This window comes from Staurois parvus, unplaced genomic scaffold (assembly GCF_062004578.1).
Source record: "Staurois parvus isolate SC_StPar_1 unplaced genomic scaffold, SC_StPar_1.0 ptg000457l, whole genome shotgun sequence".
Taxonomy (NCBI): domain Eukaryota; kingdom Metazoa; phylum Chordata; class Amphibia; order Anura; family Ranidae; genus Staurois; species Staurois parvus.
This window is the reverse complement of record NW_028318253.1, coordinates 742,950-770,737: the sequence shown is the minus strand read 5'-3', so window position 1 is coordinate 770,737 and position 27,788 is coordinate 742,950. Positions and strand designations below refer to the sequence as shown.

The following is a 27,788-nucleotide window of genomic DNA, read 5'->3' as shown; positions in this document are numbered from 1 at the left end:
CTATCAGGACTAGCTGTGGACATTTTTAGTGGCAGCAGGGATAGCTGAACATTTTGATATAAGATTTGTGTAGGTGGGCTTGAAAATGAGGGAGTGATGGCAGTTTAGAAATCATGTCCTGATTTTTCAGCTCACACTCTAGCTTTTGTCAGCTCCCACTCTAGTTTTGAACATTCCACCATTCATTCCTATGGGACCAATTTCACCACAAAAACGCCGATATTTCGTGAACCATTCAGCGAAACGTTCCCCATAGTAATAGCACACCAATCGGGAACAATCCACACGTTTCGGTATATTACTGTCTATGTAGTGTAAAAACTGTGGGAGGAGTTAGGGTGGTAAATTTGGCTATAATAATAAGAATATATATGTGAGATAACAGTAAGTGGTCTTGCCATGTGAGAACACTTAATGAGCACTTATCCAATCTATTCAATTCAATTGTATCCAATCAGGCAGATCTTTGTCCAACATACTTGTTGGGAGATCTGAAAGAAATTGTACAATCAGATTATATAGTATATGATTAGCATAATAGTGGCCATGTGATAAAACTGAACGATCAATGTCTGATTCAGAAAAAACGATTTAGATTGGACATCAAGCGAGCAAGACAAAAATGGCATGGCGACAGGTACAGTAGATCAACAGTTGATCGGTTGTGGCGGGGATCCTGAATGATTATTGAGTCGGACATTGATTGCTCAGTTTTATTTCACTGTGTATGGCCACCATAAGAGCAATTCCCACCAAGAGCATAAGGCTGCATTCACACCTGAGTGTAGTGGAAACGCAGGCCGAAGCTCACATTTCTGTTCATGTGCTTAAAATGTGTTAAAACGTATTTGCGGTGTAATTAGTTCTTAATTATTACTTCTTTATCTTTATTTCTGTATTAATTTATTTCTTAATGACACCCCACACACGGGAAGGAGTTGCCCTGTTTTCTTGCGTGATAACACGCTAAAAAAAAGTGCGTTGCCAATAGGCACGTGCAGAACGAAAACATTTGTTTTGTTTCGGGTCGATTTGTTAAATTACTCATTTCTTTTAGTTGCATTTGTGATGAAATTAGTTTTGTTTCGTTTTCGAATGGATTAAAATTTTTCAGAAGTATTCAAATCGTGTTGAAAATATTGAATCAAACCAAATTCACTGTGAAGAATAGCTGGTTGTTAAGGAGCACGCGGCCACCCGCCATATCCCTAACAACCATGCCTCATCTGCTTTCAGCAGGATTACCTACTGACATCAGAATGAAAACCAAAAAAAAAAATTATAAAGAAAAACACAGTGTGTTTCCCCCCCCTCCCCCCTTCCCCCTCACACTAGGCCTTTCACACTCAATGAAATTGAATTATATTTACCACAAGGCAAACAAGGCATTTGCCTAGGGCGTCATTTTCCAATGGGAGTGTGGCGCCAGCTGAGGACCTGGTGAGACTCCACCATGAATTCCGAGGAGGCTGCGCTGCTCCGGAGAGGTTACGGTTAGTGCTTCACTAACTCTCTCTCTGTGGGCAGGGGCTGGGGTGGGGGTTTGTTTGGCGGAGAGTGGTGGGAGGGGGTCGGGGTGCTGGTGGTGGTGGGGGGTGCCCAACTTTAGTGTTGCCTAAGGCGGCACAAGAGCTAAGTACACCACTGCTGTTATCTGAATTTCCAGATAATGAAAATTTTGTATAAATTTCGATTCGGAACGTACCACATGTCTAGTCGCCAAACGTGCTTATCTCAGCGCCAAAATGTGGTACTTTGAACTTCTTGCTTTATTTGTTGTCAACAAAATGACTGCGCACAACAATATCTCCACTTGGGAACCAACCTTCCTCGACGCGTTTCATCACTCCTTACTTGCTTACAAGGATGGGAGAAGGACTACCCCTCCCTATCTTTGTGAGTAAGCCAGGAGTGGTGATACACGTCTAGGAAAGTTGGTTCTAAGGTGGAGACATTGTTGTACTCAGTCATTTTGTTGACAACTGATAAATAATGTATGAAACCGTGTTGCGCTACACTATCTTCTCATCAAAATCACTCCAAAGCCACAAATATATATATTTTATTCTAATAATTTTGTGGCTTTGGAGTGATTTTGATGAGAAGATAGTGTAGTGCAACAGTTTTTCATACATTATTTGATATTCTGTGAGTGTGAACACTTGGTGGTGTTTGCTGCAACCCCTAAGATAGTTGGCAGGGGTCAGTAGGGGGCCCCATGAGATTCCCCTGGTACCTTTTTCATAGGTTTTTTTGAGTTTGGGCAAGGACATGGGCCCCATGATCCCCTATTGCCCGGGGGGCCCCATGAGTTGTCAGTCCGCCCCTGATAGTTGGTTTAGGGTTTAGTACTTAGTAGCGCATTTGAAAATTTTTTGGTTGTATTAACTGATAAATAAAGCAAGAGGAGCTAAGAGTGAGGTGCAGCTCATACATTTTTTTCATATTTTTGATGAAGAGTGGAGATGGACTACAGTGGCCGGCACCCAGGTTGTCTGTGCACAGGAGGTCTCGAGCGGAGCTGTGGATGTAGATATGAATTTAAATTCTTTGGTGTATTTGTCATGCAACAGGCAGTTCATTCAAGTCAATGGGTTGTAGCGTGAAAAACACACAACGCAGAACGAAACGCGTCGCTATGCTCAGTTGTGAATGTGGCCTAAAATTGTAATACTATGCAGGAAACACTGCCTACTATCTCTAGTCACTAAGCAATAGTGATGGGCTGAACCTAATGAAGATTCGACCATGAACTTCGAACTCAATGCAAGTCTATGGGACTCAAATTTGTAAATACAAAAGTGCCCATTTTGAAGGCCTATATGCAAGGTATTAGCCATAAAAGTGGTATGGGGACTTGGTTACTGCCTTGGGGGACATGAATCAGTGAAAACACTTTTTTTTCAAAAAGTACCATTTTTAAAGGGGCAGTCATTTTCATTGAAATGAAAAAAAAATAATGAAAAATTCCTTTTAAATGTCATGCCCTTAAACTACTTGCAAAGTTGCACATCTGGATTTTTTTTTTTAATTACATTTTTATTAAAAAACAAAAACAAAACCCACACAGCATGGGTTCCCCCCTTAAGACATAAGAAGGAACCCCTCTGTAAAAATGTTTTTTTTTAAAGTGTATCGTGTTCCCCTTAAAGGCCATGCCCTTTAGGTCTGGCAGGACTTTTAAGGGGAACCCCATCCAAAAAAGGGTTGGGTCCCCTCTAAATTCCTACCAGACCCTTGATCCGAACACAGGCCTGGCAGTGCAGGAAAAGGGGGGGGAAGGTTGCGTGCCCCCCCCCCCCCGTGGCTTACTAGGCCACATGCCCTTGGCATGGGGACGGTGTCTCCTATTTTCTGTTGGCAACTTTTTATTTTCTTGGGGGGGCTAATTTAAAGGCACAGTCTACCTCTGGGGCCATGTTTCATGTTATATATTTAAGGTGTAATGTAACACGTGGTTGCACCCTCAAAGGCCCCCCCCCCCATTTTCTGAATCCGCGGGTACTTCTGCCTTAAAGGGATTTCAGGGAGGAAGGGTTTCCCTACCCTCCGTCCTTTCCTGTTATTTAATTGGCTTTACCAGTGAGAGCATTGGGCGGTGAAATGATGCTCATGTTTCTGAAGACAAGGCAACATATAAACAACAGCAAACTGCGATAGATCCCATAGCGTGCATGCACAAGATCTGGTGCGCTTGCCATCATTAGTTGGCGAAGAGACCCAGGACGAAGCATCCGGACATCTTTTTTTATATGGCAGCGCAGGTTTGAAAATTCAGGTTGGACGAAGCAGTCAAATTATGAAAAAGGGAACACTATATAGGCAAGTGCTGATAATAATTATGTATTTCCTATATTTCGGATCAGGAATGTTGATTTCAATAAGTCAAAGTATAGAAGTCGGGAGAGAGCCAGGCAAGGAGCATTGCACTGAATGTCATTCAACCTGGAAGACTGAGGACATCTAGTGGAGGAAAGGAGTTACTGTGAATCAGGGATAGTGCGCTGTCAGTGCAATTATTCTCCAGTTTATGCTGCTTATATAAAGCTGATCATGCTTTATATAAAGGTCGGTCATAAAAAAAAAAAGGTTTACTTTGAGGATCCTATTGTTGCCACTAATTGCCGGTGTTACCTTTGTGTTTATATGACTCAAATATACAATGCAGATATTAGTCAATACACACAAGTAATTGGAGCATGAGATTTAGGACATGGCGGATGGTAATAGTAGGATGTCAGTGGACTGCAGGGTATAGATTACACAATGTCTCTGTATGACAGATCGCTATGAAATGTGTCATATTGTCAGGTAATGAGGACCCGATGACTACACTGATGGGTGTCGCCAGGGCAGGAACAGTCTCCTTTCTTTACAATTCCATTTAGACAGGGTTATGGCATGTGATTAGTAGAATCATTTGTCATGTACAAAGGATGTGTCACATGAACCTAATTTAAATCACCCAGAAATGTAAAAAAAGAAAAAAAGAACCATGTGCAGCCAGTCATGTTGGTTTTTCTATACAAGACCAGATATAGTGAATGCAGGGTCCTCGTATCACTTTAAGTGCCAGCAGCAGAAGTGACAAAGTGTTACTAAACCCCGGACCCTACATTCTCTATATCCACTCTCCCCAGACCTTGCATTGCCTAAATCTGGTCTCCCCGGACCCTGCATTCACTATATCCGCTCTCCCCGGACCCTGCATTCACTATATCCGCTCTCCCCGGACCCTGCATTCACTATATCCGCTCTCCCCGGACCCTGCATTCACTATATCCGCTCTCCCCGGACCCTGCATTCACTATATCCGCTCTCCCCAGTCCCTGCATTCCCTAAATCTGGTCTCCCCGGACCTTGCATTGCCTAAATCTGGTCTCCCCGGTCCCTGCATTCACTATATCTGCTCTCCCCGGTCCCTGCATTCACTATATCCGCTCTCCCCGGTCCCTGCATTCCCTAAATCTGGTCTCCCCGGACCTTGCATTCCCTAAATCTGGTCTCCCCGGACCCTGCATTCCCTAAATCTGGTCTCCCCGGACCCTGCATTCCCTAAATCTGGTCTCCCTGGACCTTGCATTCCCTAAATCTGGTCTCCCCGGACCCTGCATTCACTATATCTGGTCTCCCCGGACCCTGCCTTCACTATTCCCGGTCTCCCCGAACCCTGCCTTCACTATACACGGTCTCCCCGGACCCTGCCTTCACTATAGCCGGTCTCCCCGGACCCTGCCTTCACTATACCTGGTCTCCCCGGACCCTGCCTTCACTATATCTGGTCTCCCCGGACCCTGCCTTCACTATATCCGGTCTCCCCGGACCCTGCCTTCACTATATCCGGTCTCCCCGGACCCTGCCTTCACTATATCTGGTCTCCCCGGACCCTGCCTTCACTATATCTGGTCTCCCCGGACCCTGCCTTCACTATATCTGGTCTCCCCGGACCCTGCCTTCACTATATCTGGTCTCCCCGGACCCTGCCTTCACTATATCTGGTCTCCCCGGACCCTGCCTTCACTATATCTGGTCTCCCCGGACCCTGCCTTCACTATATCTGGTCTCCCCGGACCCTGCCTTCACTATATCTGGTCTCCCCGGACCCTGCCTTCACTATATCTGGTCTCCCCGGACCCTGCCTTCACTATATCTGGTCTCCCTGGACCCTGCCTTCACTATATCTGGTCTCCCCGGACCCTGCCTTCACTATATCTGGTCTCCCCGGACCCTGCCTTCACTATATCTGGTCTCCCCGGACCCTGCCTTCACGATATTTGGTCTCCCACAGTACACAGAACATAGAAATGAAATTATTTTAGTAAATATAAACTGCTAAATACATTTTCTCATCAGCAGTATATAGCAGTGTCCAGCAGAGCACTGGTTAAAGCTTGTAGGAGGAGTTTTCATTTTCCCTTGACTGTCCTATGAGGCTGCATAACCCCTGATCCTCTGTCTAGACAGTGCTGATTGGCCCTGTGCGGATCACATGCACCCTCCCAAGAAAAAAAAAACCTCTAGCAGTACACCTTGGGGCTTTTGGATGCCTACACCAGGGAGACTTTTACTGATTAAATAATCAGCATAAATTTCATGAAGTGCACAAATAGTCTTATGGGAAGTGTGATGAAATGAATGGTCTGGTGACAGGGTCTCGGAAACAGGTTCACACCTAAGCCTTTTCCACAGCGTTTTGCAGAAACACAGTATAGTCAATTTAACATGATTTCCTATGGGACATATTCACATCTCTGCGTTTTCAACGGTGTGTTTTTTGGAAAGGGTCAGGGACTTTTTTTGTATGCAAAAACTTGTGTTTTTGGTTCTATAGACTTCATGGGAAGCGCTGCATGAAAAGCACATTTGTGCTGCATTTTTGCCACGTTTGTAATGCGTTTTCCATATTTAAATCTGCCTAGCAACAAGGAAAAAAATTAAAAAGAAACACAAAATGCGGCAAAAATGCAATGCAAAACGCAATGCAGAAATGGCTCAAACGCAAACTGCATAGGTGTACACCGAGCCTAAGTGTCAAGCTACCACTTTATTCTAGCCCGCTGGTGTAATAAACTCGTCCTACACAAGGGACACCGGCCTAGGGTGGTGCGGTGGTTGGTGATTGAGAACGCAAGTTGGTGGCTTTGGTAGGAAAAAGATAAAATGGGTTATTTATTGTACACTGATGGTTACGGGTTTTAGAGATGAAGATCTTGTGATGAAAGGAATGGTGGTATAAGCAGGGCTTTGTAAATGGCTTTTTTCTCTGTCCTCCCAGCATGCAGAGGCGGTGAGCACTCAGGTCGAGCGGCGGCTGGAGGACGAACAGATGAAAGTCATGGGCAGAATCTCCCAGCTGGAACAGGACATCCGAGAGCTGCAGCTGCAGAGACGTGAGCTGAAAATCGAGGTAATCCAAATAATGGAGCCTTTGTGAACATCAATATATTTCATATAATGCCAGGCTGAAAACATCTGACAAACAGAAAAGGGTGAATGTCACTGTTCAGTATGTCAGTCTAGAGCAGGGGTAGGTGACCCTGGGGAGGTGGAGATCTACCTGAACAACATGGAGGAGATCAAAGATCATCATCTAAGGAGATAACCTAGCAAGGTCCTATTATGTAAGGAGGATTGGGACGGGCAGACGTCAGTAGTAAGCAATGCTGAGTACAGAGGTGTCAGTAGTATTTAATTTAGAGTGCAGAGGTCAGTTGTAAGTAACGCACATTACATAGGTCAGGAGTAAGTAACTCAGGGTTCAGAGATCAGGGGTCAGCAGTATGTACCGTACAGCTTGCAGGGGTCAGCAGTATGTACCGTACAGCTTGCAGGGGTCAGCAGTATGTACCGTACAGCTTGCAGGGGTCAGCAGTATGTACCGTACAGCTTGCAGGGGTCAGCAGTATGTACCGTACAGCTTGCAGGGGTCAGCAGTATGTACCGTACAGCGTGCAGAAGTCCGCAGTATGTAACGTACCTAGTGCAGGGGTCAGCAGTATGTACCGTACAGCGTGCAGGGGTCAGCAGTATGTAATGTATAGAGTGCGATGGTCAACAGTATGTAATGTAAAGAGTGCAGGGGACAGCAATATGCTATGCAGAGTGAAGAAGTCTGTAGTTTGCAACATAGAGTGCAGGGGTCAGCAGTAATTAACAAGCATCTGCCTTCCAACCATCAGAAAAAAAAACTCTTCCAAGTCAAATATCTACCCCTCTCCTAAAAGACTCATTCACCAGATCTCAAACATAGAGGCGTCAAGCAGAGTGAGTGTCATACAACATGTCAGAGCCAAGGAGCCTAGCAATTCACTTGGCTCTGTATTCAGGTTTCTACTCTGCTCTGACCTTAAGTCTGAGAGGTGGAACGGTGAGTCAACATCTGGTGGCACATGGTGTTGGTCACAATCTGCCTTTCACCTGCTTGTGATTGATGGGTAGATTGTAATCAATGGGTTGCCATTCCCCTACCCAGAAAATCGGGAATATATCATGGACAACAATCTCCAAATGTCACTGGAAGGCGCACAATTTCAAAGTCGGATCGGTGTGACCGGGGTGTTAGGGTTCATTCACAAATGTGGCAGCCCTTGTGGCCCTTTTGAAAAGCGATCCGAGGTGATATGTCAGCCCCTCACAGCCCATTGTTTTCAAAGGCATCCGTTTGGATCGATGCGACTTAAAGTCGCAGTGACTTTGAAAAAGTTCCTGCACTACTTTGATGCGATTTAGTGCCAGAGAGTGTAAAGTTGCACTCAAAGTCGCAATGGAATTCATGTGACTTTGGAGTTGCACAAGTGTGAATGGAGCCAGAGCGTGAACTGTCTGGAGACTCCCTGATTTGTATTTGTTCTTTCCTTCATGACCCATCCTTCACATGTTACAATGGATTCCCTATGCCAGCCACTTTGCGTCACACCTCCGCGCCTTGACAAACCAGAATTTCCAGACCGCTCGCCATGGAGGAGGAGGAACCCGAAACTGAAGCGAGGAAAGAGATGGCACTGTAGTCTGGGAATATTCATCATGAAAGTAATAAACAGGATAGTCATTTGCATTCTATCATACCAGAAGCATAGCTATACTATACCCCCCACCATATGCATCATCACGTGTCCTCATTGTAGAAAAACATTAATTCACCCAAAAGTCTTACGTGAAGTCTGGTGGGATGATCTGGCCCTTTATTTTTCATGGCAAAAGACCAGGTTCAAAATAAATATAAAATAAAAAATGTGTGTGTATATACAGTTGTGTTCAAAATAATAGCAGTCAGACATCACTAACCTGATCAATCACTGTTTTTGGTAGAAATGATATTTCTACATGGCAAATAATTTACTAGCAGGTGTAGTAGAGTAATAGAAATCCAACAGACCCAACAGTCATGACATGCATGCTGCTGATTCTGTGTAATTGAATCACTAATTGAAAGGGGCATGTTCAAAATAATAGCAGTGTGGAGTTCTATTAGTGAGGTCATTCATTCTTTGAAAAACAGGTGGCAATTATTGCCCTTATTTAAGGAAGGAAGGCCGCAAATGTTGTACATGCTGGTTACAGTGCATTTCTCTCTGAAATTCTGAGGAAAATGGGTCGTTCCAGACATTGTTCAGAAGAACAGCGTACCTTGATTAAAAAGTTGACTGGAGAGGGGAAAACATATAAAGAAGTGGCAACCCAAATCTGAAAGATGTGGAAGAAAGCGAAAAACTACCATTCGAATGGATAGAAGAATAGCCAAAATGGCAAGGGCTCAGCCAACAATCAGCTCCAGGAAGATCAAAGAAGGTGTAAAGTTACCTGTGAGTACTGTTACAATTAGAAGACGCCTATGTGAAGCCAAGCTATCTGCAAGAAGCCCCCACAAAGTCCCACTGTTGAAAAAAAGACGTACTGAAGAGGTTACAATTTGCCAAAGAGCACATTGACTGGCCTAAAGAGAAATGGCGCAACATTTTGTGGACTGATGAAAGTAAGATTGTTCTTTTTGGGTCTAGTGGCCAGAGACAGTTTGTCAGACGACCCCCAAACACTGAATTCAAGCCACAGTACACTGTGAAGACAGTGAAGCATGGTGGTGCAAGCATCATGATATGGGGATGTTTCTCATACTACGGTGTTGGGCCTGTTTATCGCATACCAGGGATCATGGATCAGTTTGAATACATCAGAATACTTGAAGAGGTCATGCTGCCTTATGCTGAAGAGGAAATGCCCTTGAAATGGGTGTTCCAACAAGACAACGACCCCAAACACACCAGTAAACGTGCAACATCTTGGTTCCAGAGCAACAAGATTGACGTTATGGAGTGGCCAGCCCAATCCCCGGATCTTAATCCAATAGAAAACTTGTGGGGTGACATCAAAAATGCAGTTTCTGAGGCAAAACCAAGAAATAGACAAGAACTGTGGAATGTAGTCCAATCATCCTGGGCTGGAATACCTGATCACAGGGGCCAGAAGTTGGTTGACTCCATGCAACACAGATGTACAGCAGTTCTCAGAAACAGTGCTTATACAACCAAATATTCATTAAGTGATTCAAAGGAAAGCAACATCTTCAAACATTTTTCAGTTTATATAGTGAATGTTTGAGTTTGTAAAGAAGAATACAAACACTGCTATTTTTATGAACAGTCTAATATTCACTTTTCTTCAATTTTTTTTAGAGGAACAACACAAATTTGATATATTTTTCTTCATGTTTTGATTTGGAATAGAATGTGTCGTGTTCCCAATGCATTTGTGTGGATGGAAATAAAAGCTATTAGAAGGATTTTGAGCTTTATTCACTTTTTTCAATACATTGCTATTATTTTGAACACAACTGTATATTAATGTATTATATAATAATGCCATATGTGCTGCAGTGTTTTCACCCTGTGGACAGCAGAGTCTTCAGGAAGTCGGGCATATTTTTGCTTTAACAGGATGACAATGCCCTATGTTCTGTGGTGAAATCACTACAGTGTTGTCACCCTGTGCACAACAGAGGCTTCAGGTAGTTTTACACAGACTGAACACTTCCCTACCCGTGCTTTACACATCATGGATAGAGGAATCTTGACTGCTGACTATCATGAATAGACTTAGGATGGAGTGTAGTACCCTCTGAAGAGTTATCTGTGCTCAAATTGCTCTTCAGAGGGTATTTTGACAGGTGGTGAGGAGGCGCCATATCACCTCCCCGTTGCCTGATTTAACCCTCTAATGCTGCACTACTGCACCACAACCTTGTGCACAGTGATGGGACAAGGTTATCTAGTGCCCAAAAGCCCCCCCCCCCATGTATAAGCATTGTATCAGAACCCCCCCCCCCCCAATGTATGAGCATTGTGTCAGAGAAAAAATCCACCCCCCCCCCCCAAAAAAAAACCAAAAAAACAATTCAAGCACTAATTTTCACATTTACCCCCTAAGCAAAAAAATCCCTTTTTGTAAGTAAAAATTCTCTATAAACAAAAAATTGTACCCTCTTCCAGTACAAATCTCCCCTCCCCACTCAAATGCACTCCCTCCCCAAATCTCCCCTCCTAGCACAGATCCTCTATCTCCCAAATTTCCCCTCCGAGCATGAATCCTCTCCCCCCTCCAAATCTCTCTCTCCTAGCACAAATCCCCCCAATTTCACCTCCCAGCACCAATCCCCCCAAATCCCCCTCTCCTAGCACTAATCCCCCCAAATCCCCCTCTCCTAGCACTAATCCCCCCAAATCCCCCTCTCCTAGCACTAATGCCACCAAATCCCCCTCTTCTAGCACTAATCCCACAAAATCCCCCTCTCCTAGCACTAATCCCCCCCAAATCCCCCTCTCCTAGCGCTAATGCCACCAAATCCCCCTCTTCTAGCACTAATCCCACCAAATCCCCCTCTCCTAGCACAAATATTCCCCCAATTTCCCCTCCCAGCACAAATCCCCCTTTCCTAGCACTAATCCTCCCCCAATTTCCCCTCCCAGCACAAATTTCCCCCTCCAAATCCCTCTTCCTAACACAAATTCATTCTAGTGCAAATCCCCCTCCAGTTTACCACTTTTATCACTACCCTCCAAATTCCTAACCACGCCCTTGTCCCAGCTCTGCTCATGCATTGTGGTGCTGCCCCATTAAACTCAATGGGCATGTTTGATAGGCAGTGACTCCTGTCAAACTCTGCACTCTGAGATATAAATGCTGTGGTTATGAAGCCCAGCATTGCGGCAATGGCATATGTACAGCTCTGTCTGGCTATTTTTTTAACGCTTGGGTAGGCAGCCTGGCGGTTGGTAAAACCGTGACTCAGCCACACATTTTTACCGCCCATCCGAAAGACCAAGTAGCGACTACTGATCAGATGCAGTCACTGTTCGGAAGATAATTCTCCAAATGGCTCAATCCACTTTCAAATCGACTTTTGTCACCTGGGGGTGGTGCTTGCAGGGCCAATCCAATTCATCCAAGTCAGCAGAAATTCAATCGTCACCGCATTCTAACCCAGCATTGTAGATTTTTATCATTTATTTACGAACTACATTTTGTAGAACAGACATTATAACAGCTAAAACAGATGTCTGGAGTCTCTCAGTATTCTGTGAGATGCATCTCTTTAAATTGGGACATTCAGAATATGTTTTTTAGTATGATTCGTGTTTTTCGTTCTTATAAACACCACATCCATGTTAGGATCTGTGTTTTGTATATGATGTTATGGCAACTAGGTTATTCTTTGCTGGAAAAGAACATTTATAAACAAGTGATGCAAATATAGATCCTAATAAGGATGTGGTTTGTATAAGCAAAACATTTTTTTTTCTACATTTTATACCAAGAAAAAGAACAGAAATGTAACAAATAAAACGTCTGTGCGGATGTCACAATCAATCAAGTCCTAAGTTAAATAGATGAAATTTTGGACTGAATTATAAGAGATGTCGGTACCACTTTATATTCCGGATTTCAAGAGTCTACCTGAAAATATTTTTACTATACTATGGAGTAGCACCCACCAAATCCATAAGGAAAAATGTCACCAGCACACCGAGGATCATCAATATGGGTCCAAAGGTTTTAATAAACGATCACATAGTTACAAGCAAGGCAACGTTTCGGAGTCTCGCAGGACCCCTTCATCAGGCAGGTCTCCCTGGACCCTGCATTCACTATATCTGGTCTCCCCAGACCCTGCATTCACTATATCTGGTCTCCCAGAACCCTGCATTCACTATATCTGGTCTCCCCGGACCCTGCATTCACTATATCTGGTCTCCCCGGACCCTGCATTCACTATATCTGGTCTCCCCGGACCCTGCATTCACTATATCTGGTCTCCCCGGACCCTGCATTCACTATATCTGGTCTCCCAGAACCCTGCATTCACTATATCTGGTCTCCCCGGACCCTGCATTCACTATATCTGGTCTCCCCGGACCCTGCATTCACTATATCTGGTTTCCCCGGACCCTGCATTCACTATATCTGATCTCCCAGGACCCTGCATTCACTATATCTGGTCTCCCAGGACCCTGCATTCACTATATCTGGTCTCCCCGGACCCTGCATTCACTATATCTGGTCTCCCCGGACCCTTCATTCACTATATCTGGCCTGCATATACTGACTAATTTTACTGTTGTGGGTTTAGTAACACTTTAAATTACTAATTTCTTTTCGTTGAATTTGTAATGAAATTTGTTTTGTTTCGTTTTTTGAATGGATTTAAATTTTTCTGAAGAATTTGAATCGAAAATATCAAGTCGATCCAAATTCCTTGTGAAGAACAGCTGGTTGATAAGGAGCAGGCGGCTGCCCGCCGTGTCCTTAACAACCCATGACTCATCTGCTGTCAGCGGGATTGCATGCTTTACTGCATATACAAACTGATTTTATTGTTGTGGGTTTAGTAACACTTGAATGTACAGTAAACCTGTCTGCATTAAACAGGCAGTATTGTTTTAAAAGATTGCAGGGGGTGCAGTAATTCAACTATGTAGAGCAAGGGCCTGCCTGTTTGCATACACATTGAAAGTGTTTAGGTTTGACCTCATGTTATATGGTTTTGGTAACTCTAAAGGAAAATTGTACAAGAAAATGGTATAATGTATGGACAGCCTTACCTGCTCTTTGCAATGGTTTTGCACAGAGCAGCCCTGATCTTCCTCTTCTGCGGTCCCCTGCTACTGCTCCTGGCTCCCCTCCCCTGCTGAGTGCCCCATAGCAAGCCACTTGCTATGGGGACATTCGTGGGTGCTCTCTCCTGAACCAGCTCTGTGTGTCCATAAGACATATTGAGCACGGCTTGGCCCCACCCCCTGCTCCCTCTTCACTGGCTGTGATTGAGGGCAGCAGGAGCCAATGGCTCCCACTGCTGTCTCTGAGCCAATAAGGATGGAGAGAGCCAAGAGAGCCTCTGCTTTTGTGCACATCACTGGATCGAGATTTGGTTAAAGTATATATTTAAGGGGGGCTGGGGGGAAGCTGCTGTTCTGCCCTTAGAACCACTTTAAGATCCTTTGCAAAGTCAACAAAAAAAAAAATGTCTTCATGCATGCCCCAGTGATGGATATGTCATCGACAGGGCGGCACAGTGGTTTAGTGATTAGTACTTGCAGCACTGGTGTGCTTGGATCAGATCCTGATCAGGACACTATTTGCCTGGAGTATGCATGTTTGCATGAATTATGCAAGTTTGCATAAATTTCCACCAGGTACTCTGGTTTCCTTCCACAATCCAAAGACATGCTGGTGGTTTAACTGGCTTTTGTCTAAATTGGCCCTAATATGTGTGTGCAAATTGGATAAGCTCATATGTTATCACATGCTGCATGCCAGGCCCAATTACGAGTAATTGATGAGGGTTGGGGGAAAGAACTGGTGACCTACCTTGTTTAGAAAAAACCACGGCCAAGAAAATTTATTGGATAGGGCACAACAGATATATACATAGAGTACATGTATGTCATCGATATACCCGTTCTGTAGAAAGTAGATGTGGTCTGGATGCAGGTAAAAGCTGGGGGAGAGCAGGCCTTTTTTTTTTTTGTTCCTTTCTTGGCCTCAGGCTTCTGTCTTTCAACATCTGATGTCTGTTTATTTTCCTGGTATAATTAGCTTATGTACTCTGCCTCTGACCTACTCTGTGCATACTGTTTATAGAAATAGCAGTCCTTTGTTTAAAGGCTGTTTTAGTACTTCAGGAGATTGTCAAAAAAGTATAGACTAAATGAAAATGTAAACAGTCCAATTTATGCGGAAGACCTCCCTGGTTGAAAGACTAAAGCTGGCCATAGACCTTGTGCTGAGGACTGTCCTGCAGATGCAATACGATCACATCATCACATGATGTTTTTTTAACACATTTAATGTATATCAACCCTTAGGCTGCATGCACATGGGGGGGCATTTTAATAACGCTGTTAACGTTAGCTGTGTAAAGTCACGTAAAAAATGTGAATTTTTCAATGTTTTTGCATTAGCTATTAGTGATGTTTTGCCGCATTTTTTCGCGTTTGTGGTTTTTAGCGGTTTTTTTATACCAAAAATGCCAGTTTGCGGCGGTTTACCGCATTTTTCAGTGTTAGAAAAACGCCTCTAGAAACCCGCTAGTTCTGGGGTTTTTTTCAAGCCAAAAACCACCCCTGTCAAAAACCACTGATTAAAGCCTATGTGGGCATGGACACATGCTGGGGGGGGGGAGTTTACTGGCTGTAGAAAAAAATGCCACAAGCCAAAAACTGCCGCTGTAAAAACATCCATTGTGCATGAGGACTAAAAATTAACTTCACTTATATGCTGATTTTTGAACTGTAAACATATTGAAAGTGTTATATCTATTTGATATGTGCTGAAAAAATTCCCGTTGAGCCTGTGTTATCCCAAGGAGTCTAATTAGCCCTTTTAGTTTTTTCTTGGTCACAGCGTGAGGAAAGTACTGCCGATAACCGGCAATTGTCAGAGGACGGATCGACACCGATCATCGGTGCCCATCAGTGCCACCCACCTGTGCCCATCAGTGCCACCCACCTGTGCTCATCAGTGCCGCCCATCAATGCTGCCCAGCAGTGCCACCCATCAGTGCCGCCAGTCAGTGCCCAGCAGTGCTGCCAGTCAGTGCCACCCATCAGTGCCGCCTATCATTACCCATTCGTGCCGCCTATCAGTGCCCATCATTCTAGCACATCAGTGCCGCCTATCAGTGCCCATCATTGTTGCATATCAGTGCAGCCTATCAGTGCCGCCTATCAGTACCTATCAGTTCAGCCTCATCAGTGCTGCCTATCAGTGCCCATCAGTGCCGTCTATCAGTACCTATCAATGCTGCCTATCAGTTCAGCCTCATCAACGCACATCAGTGAAGGAGAAAAATTACCTGTTTTTTTCTTTCAAAATTTTTGCGCTTTTTTTTTTTTTGTAGCGTAGTGGCGAGTAAATACCACCAAAAGAAAGCTCTATTTGTGTGGAGAAAAAAGGATAAAAATTTCATATGGGTGCAGTGTTGCATGACCGCGCAATTGTCATTCAAAGTGTGACACTGCTGAAAGCTGAAAATTGACCTGGGCAGGAAGGGGGCAAAAGTGCCCGGCAGGCAAATGGTTAATGCCAAAACGCTTCCAATACTCATCAGTGTAAAAGTAGCCTTATTAGGCCTCGTGCACAGTTGGGCCTAAAAAGGTCTGTTTTATAGGCGTTTGACTTTTTTTTTTCATTCTGTCTCTAAACGCCCGTCTATGTTAGCCTGTGGGGGAAATTTACTGAAACTAGTGCATGGCAGCCAATCAGCTTCTACAGTAGATTCAGCTTGTTCAGTCAAGCTTTGACAATAAAACCTGGAAGCTGACTGGTTTTTATGCGGAGCTGCACCAGATTCTGAGTGCTCCAGTTTTAGTAAATCTTCACCTATGTGTTGATGCACACATAGTTATAGTTAGTCTGGCTGAAAAAAGACAAAAGTCCATCCAGTTCAACCAAAAGAAAAAAAAAGTTATAATCCTATACCCAAAGTTGATCCACAGGAAGGAAAAAAACCAACCAGCAAAGCATGATCCAATTTGCTCCTGCAGGGAAAAAAAACTCCTTCCAGAACACACACATAGGCATTTGGAGCCTGAAAAAAAAACCATCACCTGTGCGTTCACGAGAGAAGCATTTTGGCAGAAAAAACATCTGATGCGCCTAAACGCATGTAAACACGCCTAAGTGCTAGGCACGTTTAGCATTTGAGCGGATTTGTTTTGTTGTAATGGCCAGAAAAAATGAATATTCTGGCCAATAAAATGAGTAAACCCCCAAGTGCTTGATGCACCTAAACGTATTTGCAAAAACATGGATTAGGTGCGTTTTGTGAAGCTGCTTTTCTCCTGCCAGAAGAGCCCAGGTGTGTATGAGGACTTAGTGTTATGCCGTAGGGTGAGGACAGTAAGAAGGATTTAATAAGAGAAGTGAATTGGTACTCAGTGCATGAACAATGGAACATAAATAATAAATGGATAAAATCGGAAGATGAATGCACATATGACCCTCATCCAAGTGTGAAAACAACATATGCAACAAATATGGATAGATGCAGACAATATCAAACATTAATAAAGGCAGCACAGTGCGCTAATAATGTGCCAGTGAACACAAGATATTAATAATAAAAAAAATGTGTTAATGTGATACAGTGAATAAGTCCCAAAAAGAATAATAGCAGTCCCAAAAAAACAAACAGGAACACAATGGATCTTCAACACAAGCCGCGAGACAGGCAGTGATGAAAATATATATAATCAATCCTCCACCGGCTAGCGTGCGCGCTCACCTCCAAAATGCGCCCTCCAAGGAGTCATAAAGCATACAGAAAACCTCAAACGATGATCCCAAATAGATGGTCCTCGATAGCAATCAAAGAAAGAAGGGTCCTCTCCGATGACGCTGGCAAACACTCACAGGCATGCTTCGGATATGGCCACAGACCTTTATCACCTCCAGTATCCCCACATGGAAGATTTATGCAAGAAGACTTCCCATAGTGTAATATGTCAAATACTTTATTATAAACAGCACCCAAAATGGCTACTCACATTAAAAACGGACCTATATAAGCAAGATTACTGCAGCAAAAAACTGCAGGAAAAGGTGTATCGGGAGTACCAAGATGGCGGCTGCTGTCCGTACCGGATATGACGTCACCACACTTCCGGCCTACGCGTTGTGTCACGGGCCACATGACTTTCTCACATGACCCGTGACGAAACGCATAGGAGGGAAGCATAGTGACATCATATCCGGTACTTAGGGATAGAGTTGGGAATTCGGGGAGCAGAGTCACTGTTGCAGTATCCAAGATATGAGACACGACCCCTCCACTGGCTTCTCACACTATATCTAGGTTAACGGTAGCCAGTCCACAAAGCTTATTTATTGCGGGCATTTATGTAGCGATGACAATTTATGAAACACTTTACATATTCTACATTCACATCAGCCCCTGCACTTAAAGCGGACCTTCACCCTAATAGCGAGGTAATCCACCCCTGCCTCCTCCCCTTTCCCTCTCTTACTATCGGACATTTCTTTTTTCTCTAAAGGACTTTATTGGTGCTGCCTTTTCTGTTCTGCTCACCTAAACAAGACTATTTTACCTCTCCCAGCGTGTGCACAGATGTCTCGCAAGGCTTGGATCGTTAGAGAGCCCTGCGGCATATCTGGGCATGTATTGGGGTTACCCATTCAAGTATTACTAAACCCACAACAGTAAAATCGGCCTGTACATGCAGTAAAGCCTGCTTGTTATACTCGCTGTGGAACCTAAGGGGTTAATCCTCCGCATTGTGTAAAGGCCGTTTGATCCTCTCTTCTCTGTTCCTCCCCTTTTTCAAGCGACCACCTCTTATCTCCAGACTTAACTGTATGCATGCACATGCTCAGTTTGGTGTGTATTGCTAAAGAGGGTTTTTTTTTTTTTTTTGGGAGAGTGCATGTGATCAGCACAGGGCCAATCAGCACTGTCCAAACAGAGGTCAAGGGATTTGCATTCATAGAGCAGAAAGAAAACAACTCCTGTGTCCAGCTGAGCACTGGATAAAGCTTGTAGAAGTCACAAGACTGCTCTAACTGCTGATGATAAAAGGTATTTAGTAGTTTATATTTACTAAAATAATTGCACTTTCCTGGTCTCTGTACTGTGGGAGACCAGATATAGTTTAGTAACACTTTAATTGTACATCTGCATGCACAAAAACCACTAAAGCCGGTCAAAAACAGAGCAATTTTCTTTCTGCAACCATGGGTTGCAGGAAAGAAAATCACTCAGTTTTCCCCCATCAACACAGTCAGTCCCTCCTGTGCAGCCATTGTGGGAGGGAGAGGACTGGGGAATCTGTCCCTGATGGGACAACACAGTGATTTCTGCTAGCGGCTAAAATAGCCGCTAGCAATAATCTCATATAAAATCAGGCAGGCTGGTTATACCCAAGTTGATCGATCGATCAACTTGGGTACATTTAGCCTGACTATAAGTGGTTCGAATCTGACGGTTCCTGCTGAACCAGCTGAGATTCGAATTGTCTATGGCCACCTTTCTAGGGAAGCTGGAAACCTTTCCTGTCTTTGCGCATGCACAGCATTTTCATGGTGTGTGCACAGATATGCTCATGGGCTCTACCAGGACCTGAAAACGTGCATGAGCGCACGCACAATAATGGCAGCTCCCTGGGAGGGCGGAACCAAGTAATGAAGCGGACTGAAGTGCCACTTTAAGGAGCTTGCAATTTAAGGAGAACATGCATGCATGCACATAACTGGGCCAACTGGGACAGGAGCCATTCATCCTGCTGGCTTGTCTTTGGAGTGTGGGAGGAAACTGGAGGATCTAAAGGAAACCCATGCAAGCTCACGGAGGTCATGCAAACTCCATGCAGACAGTGTCCTGGTTGAGATTCGAAATCCAGTGGTATGTACATTTAGGCCCCATTCATATATCGCACTGTGGGGATTAGCGTTCCCGCTTGCGATTCGGAAAGCACGATTTACATGTGTTTCCGCATGTCACACAGGGCAGCCCATTCACTTTAGACTACATTCGCAATACACTTCGCAGGAACTTGGGTTTTGTAAGCACGATTCTCTCGTGGAAACGCATGTCGCGTATAGGGCAGTGCTGCCATTTGCACGATTGTTTCTCGAAAGATGCTCAGGACCAAATTTTGGCCCTGAGCCAGAAGCAATTTTGCATTTTGGCCATTTTATAATCATGGCAAAATCTCTCCACGTTTGGGGCACCATTCAAGATGAATTGCACCCAAACATGCATCATACATACTAGGGGGGGTACAACTGGAGGAATCAATGGTGGAGAAGGATCTGGGAGTTCTGGTAGATCACAAGCTTAATAATGGCATGCAATGCCAAGCTGCGGTTTCTAAAGTGAGCAAAATCAGAATTTGTACTCTAATGACCCAATACTGTTTTAAAAGAGGTATAGACTCCAGAGAGAGGGATATCATTTCCCCCGCTACAAATCATTAGTAAGACTTCATCTGGAGTATGCAGTTCAGTTTTGGGCACCAATTCACAAAAAGAACATTGAGGAACTGGAGAAAGTACAGAGAAGGGCAACCAAACTGATAAGAGGCATGGAGGAGCTCAGCTATGAGGAAAGATTAGAGGAACTGAATTTATTCTCTCTTGAGAAGAGGAGATTAAGGGGGGATATGATCTCCATGTATAATACATAAGGGGGGATATGATCTCCATGTATAATACATAAGGGGGGATATGATCTCCATGTATAATACATAAGGGGGGGATATGATCACCATGTATAACACATAAGGGGGATATGATCTCCATGTATAATACATAAGGGGGGATATGATGTCCATGTATAATACATAAGGGGGGATATGATCTCCATGTATAATACATAAGGGGGGATATGATCTCCATGTATAATACATAAGGGGGGATATGATCTCCATGTATAATACATAAGGGGGGGATATGATCACCATGTATAACACATAAGGGGGATATGATCTCCATGTATAATACATAAGGGGGGATATGATCTCCATGTATAATACATAAGGGGGGATATGATCTCCATGTATAATACATAAGGGGGGATATGATCACCATGTATAATACATAAGGGGGGATATGATCACCATGTATAATACATAAGGGGGGATATGATCTCCATGTATAATACATAAGGGGGGATATGATCTCCATGTATAATACATATGGGGGGATATGATCTCCATGTATAATACATAAGGGGGGTATGATCACCATGTATAAATACATCAGTGGTTCATATAGTGAACTTGGTGTAGAGTTATTCACCCTGAGGTCATCACAGAGGACAAGGGGGCACTCTTTACGTCTGGAGGAAAAGAAATTTAATCTCCAAACATGGAAAGGTTTCTTCACAGTGAGAGCTGTGAAAATGTGGAATAGACTCCCTCAAGAGTTGGTTCTGGCCAGCTCAGTGCATTTCTTTAAAAAAGTCCTGGATTGTTTCCTAGATACACAGAATATAACTGGAGACTAACATTTATAGGTAAAGTTGATCCAGGAATATCCAATTGCCTCTCGGGGGATCAGGAAGAATTTTTTTTTCCCTGCAGGAGAAAATTGGATCATGCTTTGCTGGGGTTTTTTCCTTCCTCTGGATCAATGGTGGGTATAGGATTACATTTTTTTTTCTTTTGGTTGAACTGGATGGACTTTTGTCTTTTTTCAGCCAGACTAACTATGGAACTATGCATTGCCCATTTTGCAGTGATTTGGAATTGCGGGCAGAATTGCAGCAATTCTGTCTGCAATTCCAAATCACTCAATGTGAACAGGGCCTTGAAGCTAACTTGCTACTTTTATTTTCACAATACGCTCCAATGGCCGTATCTAGCAGACTGACAATTCCATCCCCGGTCACGGTAGATCTCCAGCTTGTTAGCTGTTTACCTCTTCTGCTGAGAAACTCTCCCATGCGTTTGCCTCCTCCCAGTTGTGTACAGTGTCTGGATGTTTATACTGTGTGTCTGTACAGGTGTACGCCGCTGTGTGGGTGTTGTATGTCACTGAACAATACGCCGGCTTAGCACAGCTATATACAGGCTCCTTTGTGTAATGCCTTCTTCAGCAGCAAACTGCCGGGAGCCCGATTTCCCTATTTTCCAGGATCCGTCCATGAAGACGCAGCCGGTGTCAGAGACAAAGGATCAGCTCTGGGGAGGTCTGTGACGGGATTAACATCTTAACCAATAGCAACGGGTTTAGCTTTTAGCAGCTGATGTAGCTATTGCAGTTTGGGGGCGGCTTGGAAAGTGCGGCATTTGGGAATTGCTGTAGACGTTAAGAAAATGCTTGTATGTTTACCAACGTCAGAAAAAAGCTCCGCTTGTTACTGGAGCCAATCAGATTCTTCCTTTTATTTTCAGACCTACAAAAGAAAAGTAACTTTTTCATTCTAACTTGTTGCTGTGGGTGGCATTCTGGTTTTCTTTTAGACAACAAGCTTCAGCCAAGCTGACTACTTGTGTTAGTAACTTAGGAATTGAGGATCTGATATTTAAGCACTAAACCACAGATTAACAGTCTAGACTCATTTGTTCCCAATGAAGGATCAAGTCTAGTGCGATAAACTTGTATTTGGACTTTTATGGGTGTATTTATTAAAAAATGAACTGTGCGAATGCCTCAAGCATTCCTACAGCGGTCAGGAATAATCGCGTTATAAACATTTATTTCCTATGATCATCAGCCCCATCTAGTGTTCCTAATGTGGTATTTTCCTGAAATACCTCCATCAGGAGAGTACTGCGATATGGTCACTAGATGGAGCTGACGATCATAGGAAATTAACATTTTAGACTCATTATGGCTAATATTGGTGATGGCTTTGTAAATGCCTCAGACTATTTTTTATAAATAGACCCCTTAATCTGTGGTTTGGTGCTTCAGTCCTAAATCATTTAGGTTACGTTTGTAATGAAAGAAATTATGTAAACGTATGTATGTAGAAGCTGCTAGATCAGAACTCAGAAACCTTGTTCGCACACCTCTGCAGGACTATTGGATAGCAACACCAATAAGACAATTTTAGGGTTCCAGTGCTGGATATCCATTATCTATGAAAAGAGAGCCTAGAACAGGGGCGTCAAACTGGCGGCCCTCCTGCTGTTGTGAAACTACAAGTCCCATCATGCCTCTGCCTGTGGGAGTCATGCTTGTAACCGTCAGCTTTGCAATGCCTCATGGGACTTGTAGTTTGGCAACAGCTGGAGGGCCGCCAGTTTGACACCCCTGCCTATAAGATTGACAAGCAGAGAGTATTAGATGTGTGATTTCTTGTGCAGTAACAAATTGTAGCAGTAATATGCAGATTTATTCAATGCATGGTAGCTGACAACTTGTCCTTATAAAATGTGGTCAAAATGTATTAGAGAGAATACATTATGACTCCTCAGGGGTGGGGCTTGTTTCACAGTGTTGTTCGCTATTATTACCTTTCAGGTGGAGATGGAGCGGGCTCTGTTGGAAGGAGAGCTGAGAACTGAGAAAAAAGAGATGGAGAAGGAGGAAGAGATAATCCGTGTGCTGCATGAACAGCTTAGAGAGACAGAGAAGAAGTGGCAGGAGGAGAGAGAAAAGGTAAAGTGGCGACACCCCCAGGGAAATACCTCCTATGTGCAATTTGATCATTTTTATATTGGATGCAAACATAGGATACTGCTACAGGTGGTCTTTTGGCCCAACTTCACCAATAAGTCGTACATCTGCAACGTCTTTTCATTTCTTCAAAGAGGTTTACTGCAACACGGGGGCATTCATAGAACCAAGTCAAAGCACATAACCCTGCTCCTTTTATCTTTGATGTGTTTCGCCCCAAGCTTCTGTTGGGGTGAAACACATTAGAAGAAGCAAGGTTTGGTGGAGAGTTGTGTGCTTTGTCTTGGTTTTTGTGAATGTACCATTGTTGCAATAAAGATCTTTGAAGAAAAAAAAATTTGATAACTGTCATAGTCTGTTAACATTGAATCAGTGGATTCATTGCAAGTGGCAATTTACTTGTCACACTTTAAATCTCTTAAGGAAGCAAATATCAAAAGCAAAATTCAAGTTATCATTGAATGTCATTGCTTTGAAAATACAACAAAATAATTATGGAGTCTCTATATCAATTAAAGATGGCCATTGTCCTTCAAGTTCTTCTTGACTGAACCTAGCCTCGAATTCATATTATAGTCCTGACCCAATGGTCACACGTGTGAAGGGTTCTTCAAACACTGATGTGCACGTTTGCTGTTCAGTATAAGTCATGTGATCTCTTACTGCCTATGAGATAGTATGGTCTAGGATTGGCTTCAGCAACAGAGTGTGATAGTAAATTTCCAAGTTCAAAAGCTTGATGCTGTGATTTGGGTTCTGCTGCTTCATTGTCCAATCACAGGCTGAGGTTGGTTCCGAGCAGGGCCCTGGATAAGGGGGTACAACCAGTCCTCCTGTACGAGGCCCAGGCCAGCAGCTGGGTGAATAGGATCTGGGTAGGGAGGGTGATCGGCACAGCTGATAGCCGGCTTCTTCTCCTCTCCCGCTGGCTTTCAGCTGCAGTAGAGAAAGCCATACAGGGGATCGGTTCCACTAATAGTCCAACCGCCCCCCCGCCACACCCATTACCCTTCCTGTGCACAATACATTTCCCCTTCTGCCTAGGCCCCTTACCCTTGCAATGCTGCTGGTTTCCATCCACTCCTTCCCACCAGCACTGCAATACACTTCAAGCTGCAATAGGATCCTTCAGAATGGAGAATGTAGGAAGGGTCCAGTAAATATGTCACGTTTACCAGGCCCTTTCTTTCCTGAACGAACACAATGAGTGATCGGTACCCATCCCTCACTGTGTTCACTCATAACTGAAGTATAGTAAACTGTTTTTTGTTTTTTTGGGGAAGGGGGCCCTGCCAGGTTGGCTGTATGGGGCCCCGTGGTTTCTAACAGCAGCCCTGGTTCCGAGACCAAATTGTATTATTCAGCTGCAGCGAGTTCTGTGAAGAGGTCTCAAGGTATACAGGACCTGGAATGTTTTGGGCCCCCGTAACACATTGGATGTTAAAATCACTAAAGCTGCTTGGACTCTTTCATCATTTGATTTGGAGGTCCTGTTGTTTTTTTACATTTTCTGGTTACCCACTGAAGGAGAGCCTTGTTTATTGTGAGCAACCTCATCAGATTCAGTCAACTTGTTGAATAATTGTTTTCTCTGTTTAATTAAACGAATATGTTTTGCAGTCCCAGCGCCTCTTGGATATTTATCTTTTGGATCACAAGACTGACTGCATATAATTAAAACCTTTGGCAGTTTTATGGTATATATATTTCAACTGTATGTTTATCTGGATGGGTTTGAGCGGCCTACCAAAGTAGTGACAGTCATTAACGCGTTGTACAATGTTTTGAACTGTAATACCTGCCTATGATGGATGGAAAAGATTAAATTGCATAGTGCTATCCATTTTGGGCATAAATTGTAATCTTTGCACCCATGCTGTTGAATGAAATGTCTTCCATTGTTGTTGCAGGATAAACTCCAGTTACAGTACGAGAAGCAGAAGGTGAAGGATCTGGAGGAGAAGATTGCACAGTGTCATGCACAACTGGCAAAGCAGCCAGAGAGTTTGCATGAGCAGCTTAGAAAGCAGATTCAAGAGGTCAGTGAAGACCCCAATGGTTACAATTACTTTGCCATTACTTCTGATGAGTGTGGATCACTGTATATCTAAATCTGAATTCTATATGCAGTAGATATTACCAGTTATTTACAAGCCTGGTGCAAGTTTTTCCCAAAACCTCATACATAAAAAGTTGGTCTCAACTCTAAAGGTCTTTGCTTTTGCTTTGCAACCTTGGCTAAAAAAATAGATACTATCAGATTGCTGTTTGGCAACTGTGGTGTTTTCCTACTCAAGCATAATAAAATATCCAGAGGGAGTTCCTGATTAGGAGGAGTATTGAAGTGAGCTGTTGTCTTCTAATTGAAGGTTCTATGTTCTAGGACTCATGGGTATACAGAGCTCATTTAGACAGATGTATTGAATGATAGGGGCTTTTTAGTGAATGGTGCCTCTCTACATAGTCCATTAGTGTGCAGGGGCAATCCATATGCAGTTCTTAAGATGGAAGTTCTAGGTGTGCGAGGTTTCGATATGTATAGGTCATGGCTAGATAGAACTTCTAACTGGATAGGTCTGTGGACATTTGTTTCTTCTGTAGATGAAGATACCAACTGGACATGGCAAAAACTCAGTCCTCAGGCACCCCCCAAAAGGTCATGTTTTTAGGATTTCCTTCACCTTGCACAGGTCCTTTAAGTAAAAGTCAAAGGCTTATATTTGATATAAGGATAATTCCTAAAACGGCTTGTTGGGGCTACCTAAGGACTAAGGTTGTGAACCACTGCTAAAGATGGAAGCTCTGAATACCAGGGATTTACCAGTGAATGTTTTTTTCCTACGTGGAGCTTCTGAGTGACAGGAACTTAACAATGTTCCTTCTTCCAGATGTCTGAGATGATGGAAAGTGCTGTGAAATTTTTTGAAGACTTGGAGTTCCAGCAGCTGGAGAAAGAAAGCAGTCGGGAAGAGGAGAGGGAAGCCTCCTACAGACAGATTACACAAAACCTAGCCAAACGGCAAAACGAGTTGAACAAACGTAAGGTAAGATTGCCAAGAAAGAAATATGTTGGCACTGATTGCCAATGGTCATACCCAGAATTGAAATGCCTTAATAATGCATTAGCCCAACCAGGTGGCTTTATTTATTTATGGACTGATAAAAATTTTGCTACAAAAAGAAGCTCAACTTTACTCTCAATATCCGTTTGATTTATCTAATCCGGGTCAAGCTTCCTAAATCTCAGATTTCCGCTTTCATTAGATACTAGAGTGAAACCAACTTATAATTTCTGATGTACCGCAGAAACCTCAGTAGTGAGACTGCTGCATGAATGATCATTGAACTGCACGTCTACTGTGCCCATTATGTGGGGCCTTACTCTGTTTATAGGATTATAAATTATTTTATACTGTAGTGCAGAGGTCTCCAAACTTTTTAAACAAGGGGCCAGTTTACTGTCCTTCAGACTTTAGGGGGCCTGGATAGTGGCAGTAGGGCCCCTTTCACACTAGCGATCCATTTGGGCCTGTCCATTTTTCAGGTGGAACCAATCAAACTCTCCATTCTCATCTGTGGAGTGGCAGATGTAAACTGACTTGTATTCGTTTACACCTGCCTACATCCAATCCAATCTGCTAAAAACGAACAAAAGGAGATCTGTTCCCCTCCATCTGGGTGGATGGGTGTAAATGGACAGGTGGTCTATTTAAACTCGAGCAGAGAGGACTGTGTCTGTGTCCACTCTGTATAGGTGGAGTGGACATGGACCTGTCATCTGGCCACTCTGTTCTGCTCATTGGGGGATCAGCGGACTGATGCCCCACCGAAAAACGGATTTAATTGGATTCCACCCCTTGTGAAAGGGACCTAGGAGTAGAAAATGTCCTGGCAACAGTGTCAGTAAGTCAGAAGTGAGAACACTAAAACGTGAGTGCAAATACAGCATGCCAAGGTGGGAAGAAACTGAGATAGAAGCTTTGGTAGGATATCCGGCCACCAGAACCCTAAAATGAAGTTGGATTCCACCAAAATCCACCTATCACTGAAATATCACTTGTACGTAGACTGACCTTTTACAGGCTAATGAGTTAACGGCTTGCAGGACTTTGGTTTCCATGGTCTTTCCATGTCCCCTCTTTGTGTTAAGCTTCTTGCTTATGCCTAGGCCTGAGCATAGCATGTTATGGTTCATGGTTGCTCTACCTGTTTTTGGGAGCTTAGACAGATGCTAGAGAGAAAAAACTGCAAACACAATCCACTACTGTCTGCTAATGTCCGTTGCATTTGATTTCTCCTGTTTGGAGAAGAAACTGGCCCAGGAGATATCATGAGAAAGTTGGCTCATCCATGCATTTCCACCTTTTAACTACTACTGCCTATGACCAGAATAGATTTATGGCTTTAGAACATGTTATTAAACATGGGTCCTTGGTTTATTTGTTTCCTTACTGGTAAATTTAAAAGGACAATTTCATAAAAGATTCATGAAGGTTGACAGGACTGAACACTCCTTAAAAAAAGGTAGATCCGCAGCTGCCATCCTGATGCTTTACCTTTAATGCTGTTTGAGTCACTGACCTGGAACGAAGATAAAGATAAGTAGTTCTGACCCTTTTCTGACACTCATTTTCAATGTGCTTGTTCTACGACAT

General features: G+C 43.6%; 1 protein-coding gene across 2 annotated transcripts in view; it reads left to right on the top strand.

Moving 5' to 3' along the window:
* Positions 1-27,788, top strand: part of PHLDB3 (pleckstrin homology like domain family B member 3) — a 137,149-nt gene that overhangs the window by 73,819 nt on the left and 35,542 nt on the right. Inside the window, exons 3-6 of one of the 2 annotated variants that reach the window (XM_089688863.1) lie at positions 6,776-6,907; positions 22,978-23,115; positions 25,044-25,172; positions 26,022-26,177. In XM_089688863.1, coding sequence (XP_089544989.1) covers positions 6,776-6,907; positions 22,978-23,115; positions 25,044-25,172; positions 26,022-26,177 — 555 coding nt within the window. Of the gene's footprint in view, positions 1-6,775; positions 6,908-21,523; positions 21,698-22,977; positions 23,116-25,043; positions 25,173-26,021; positions 26,178-27,788 lie in introns of those variants that run through there. The other variant, XM_089688864.1, reaches the window with a different exon arrangement.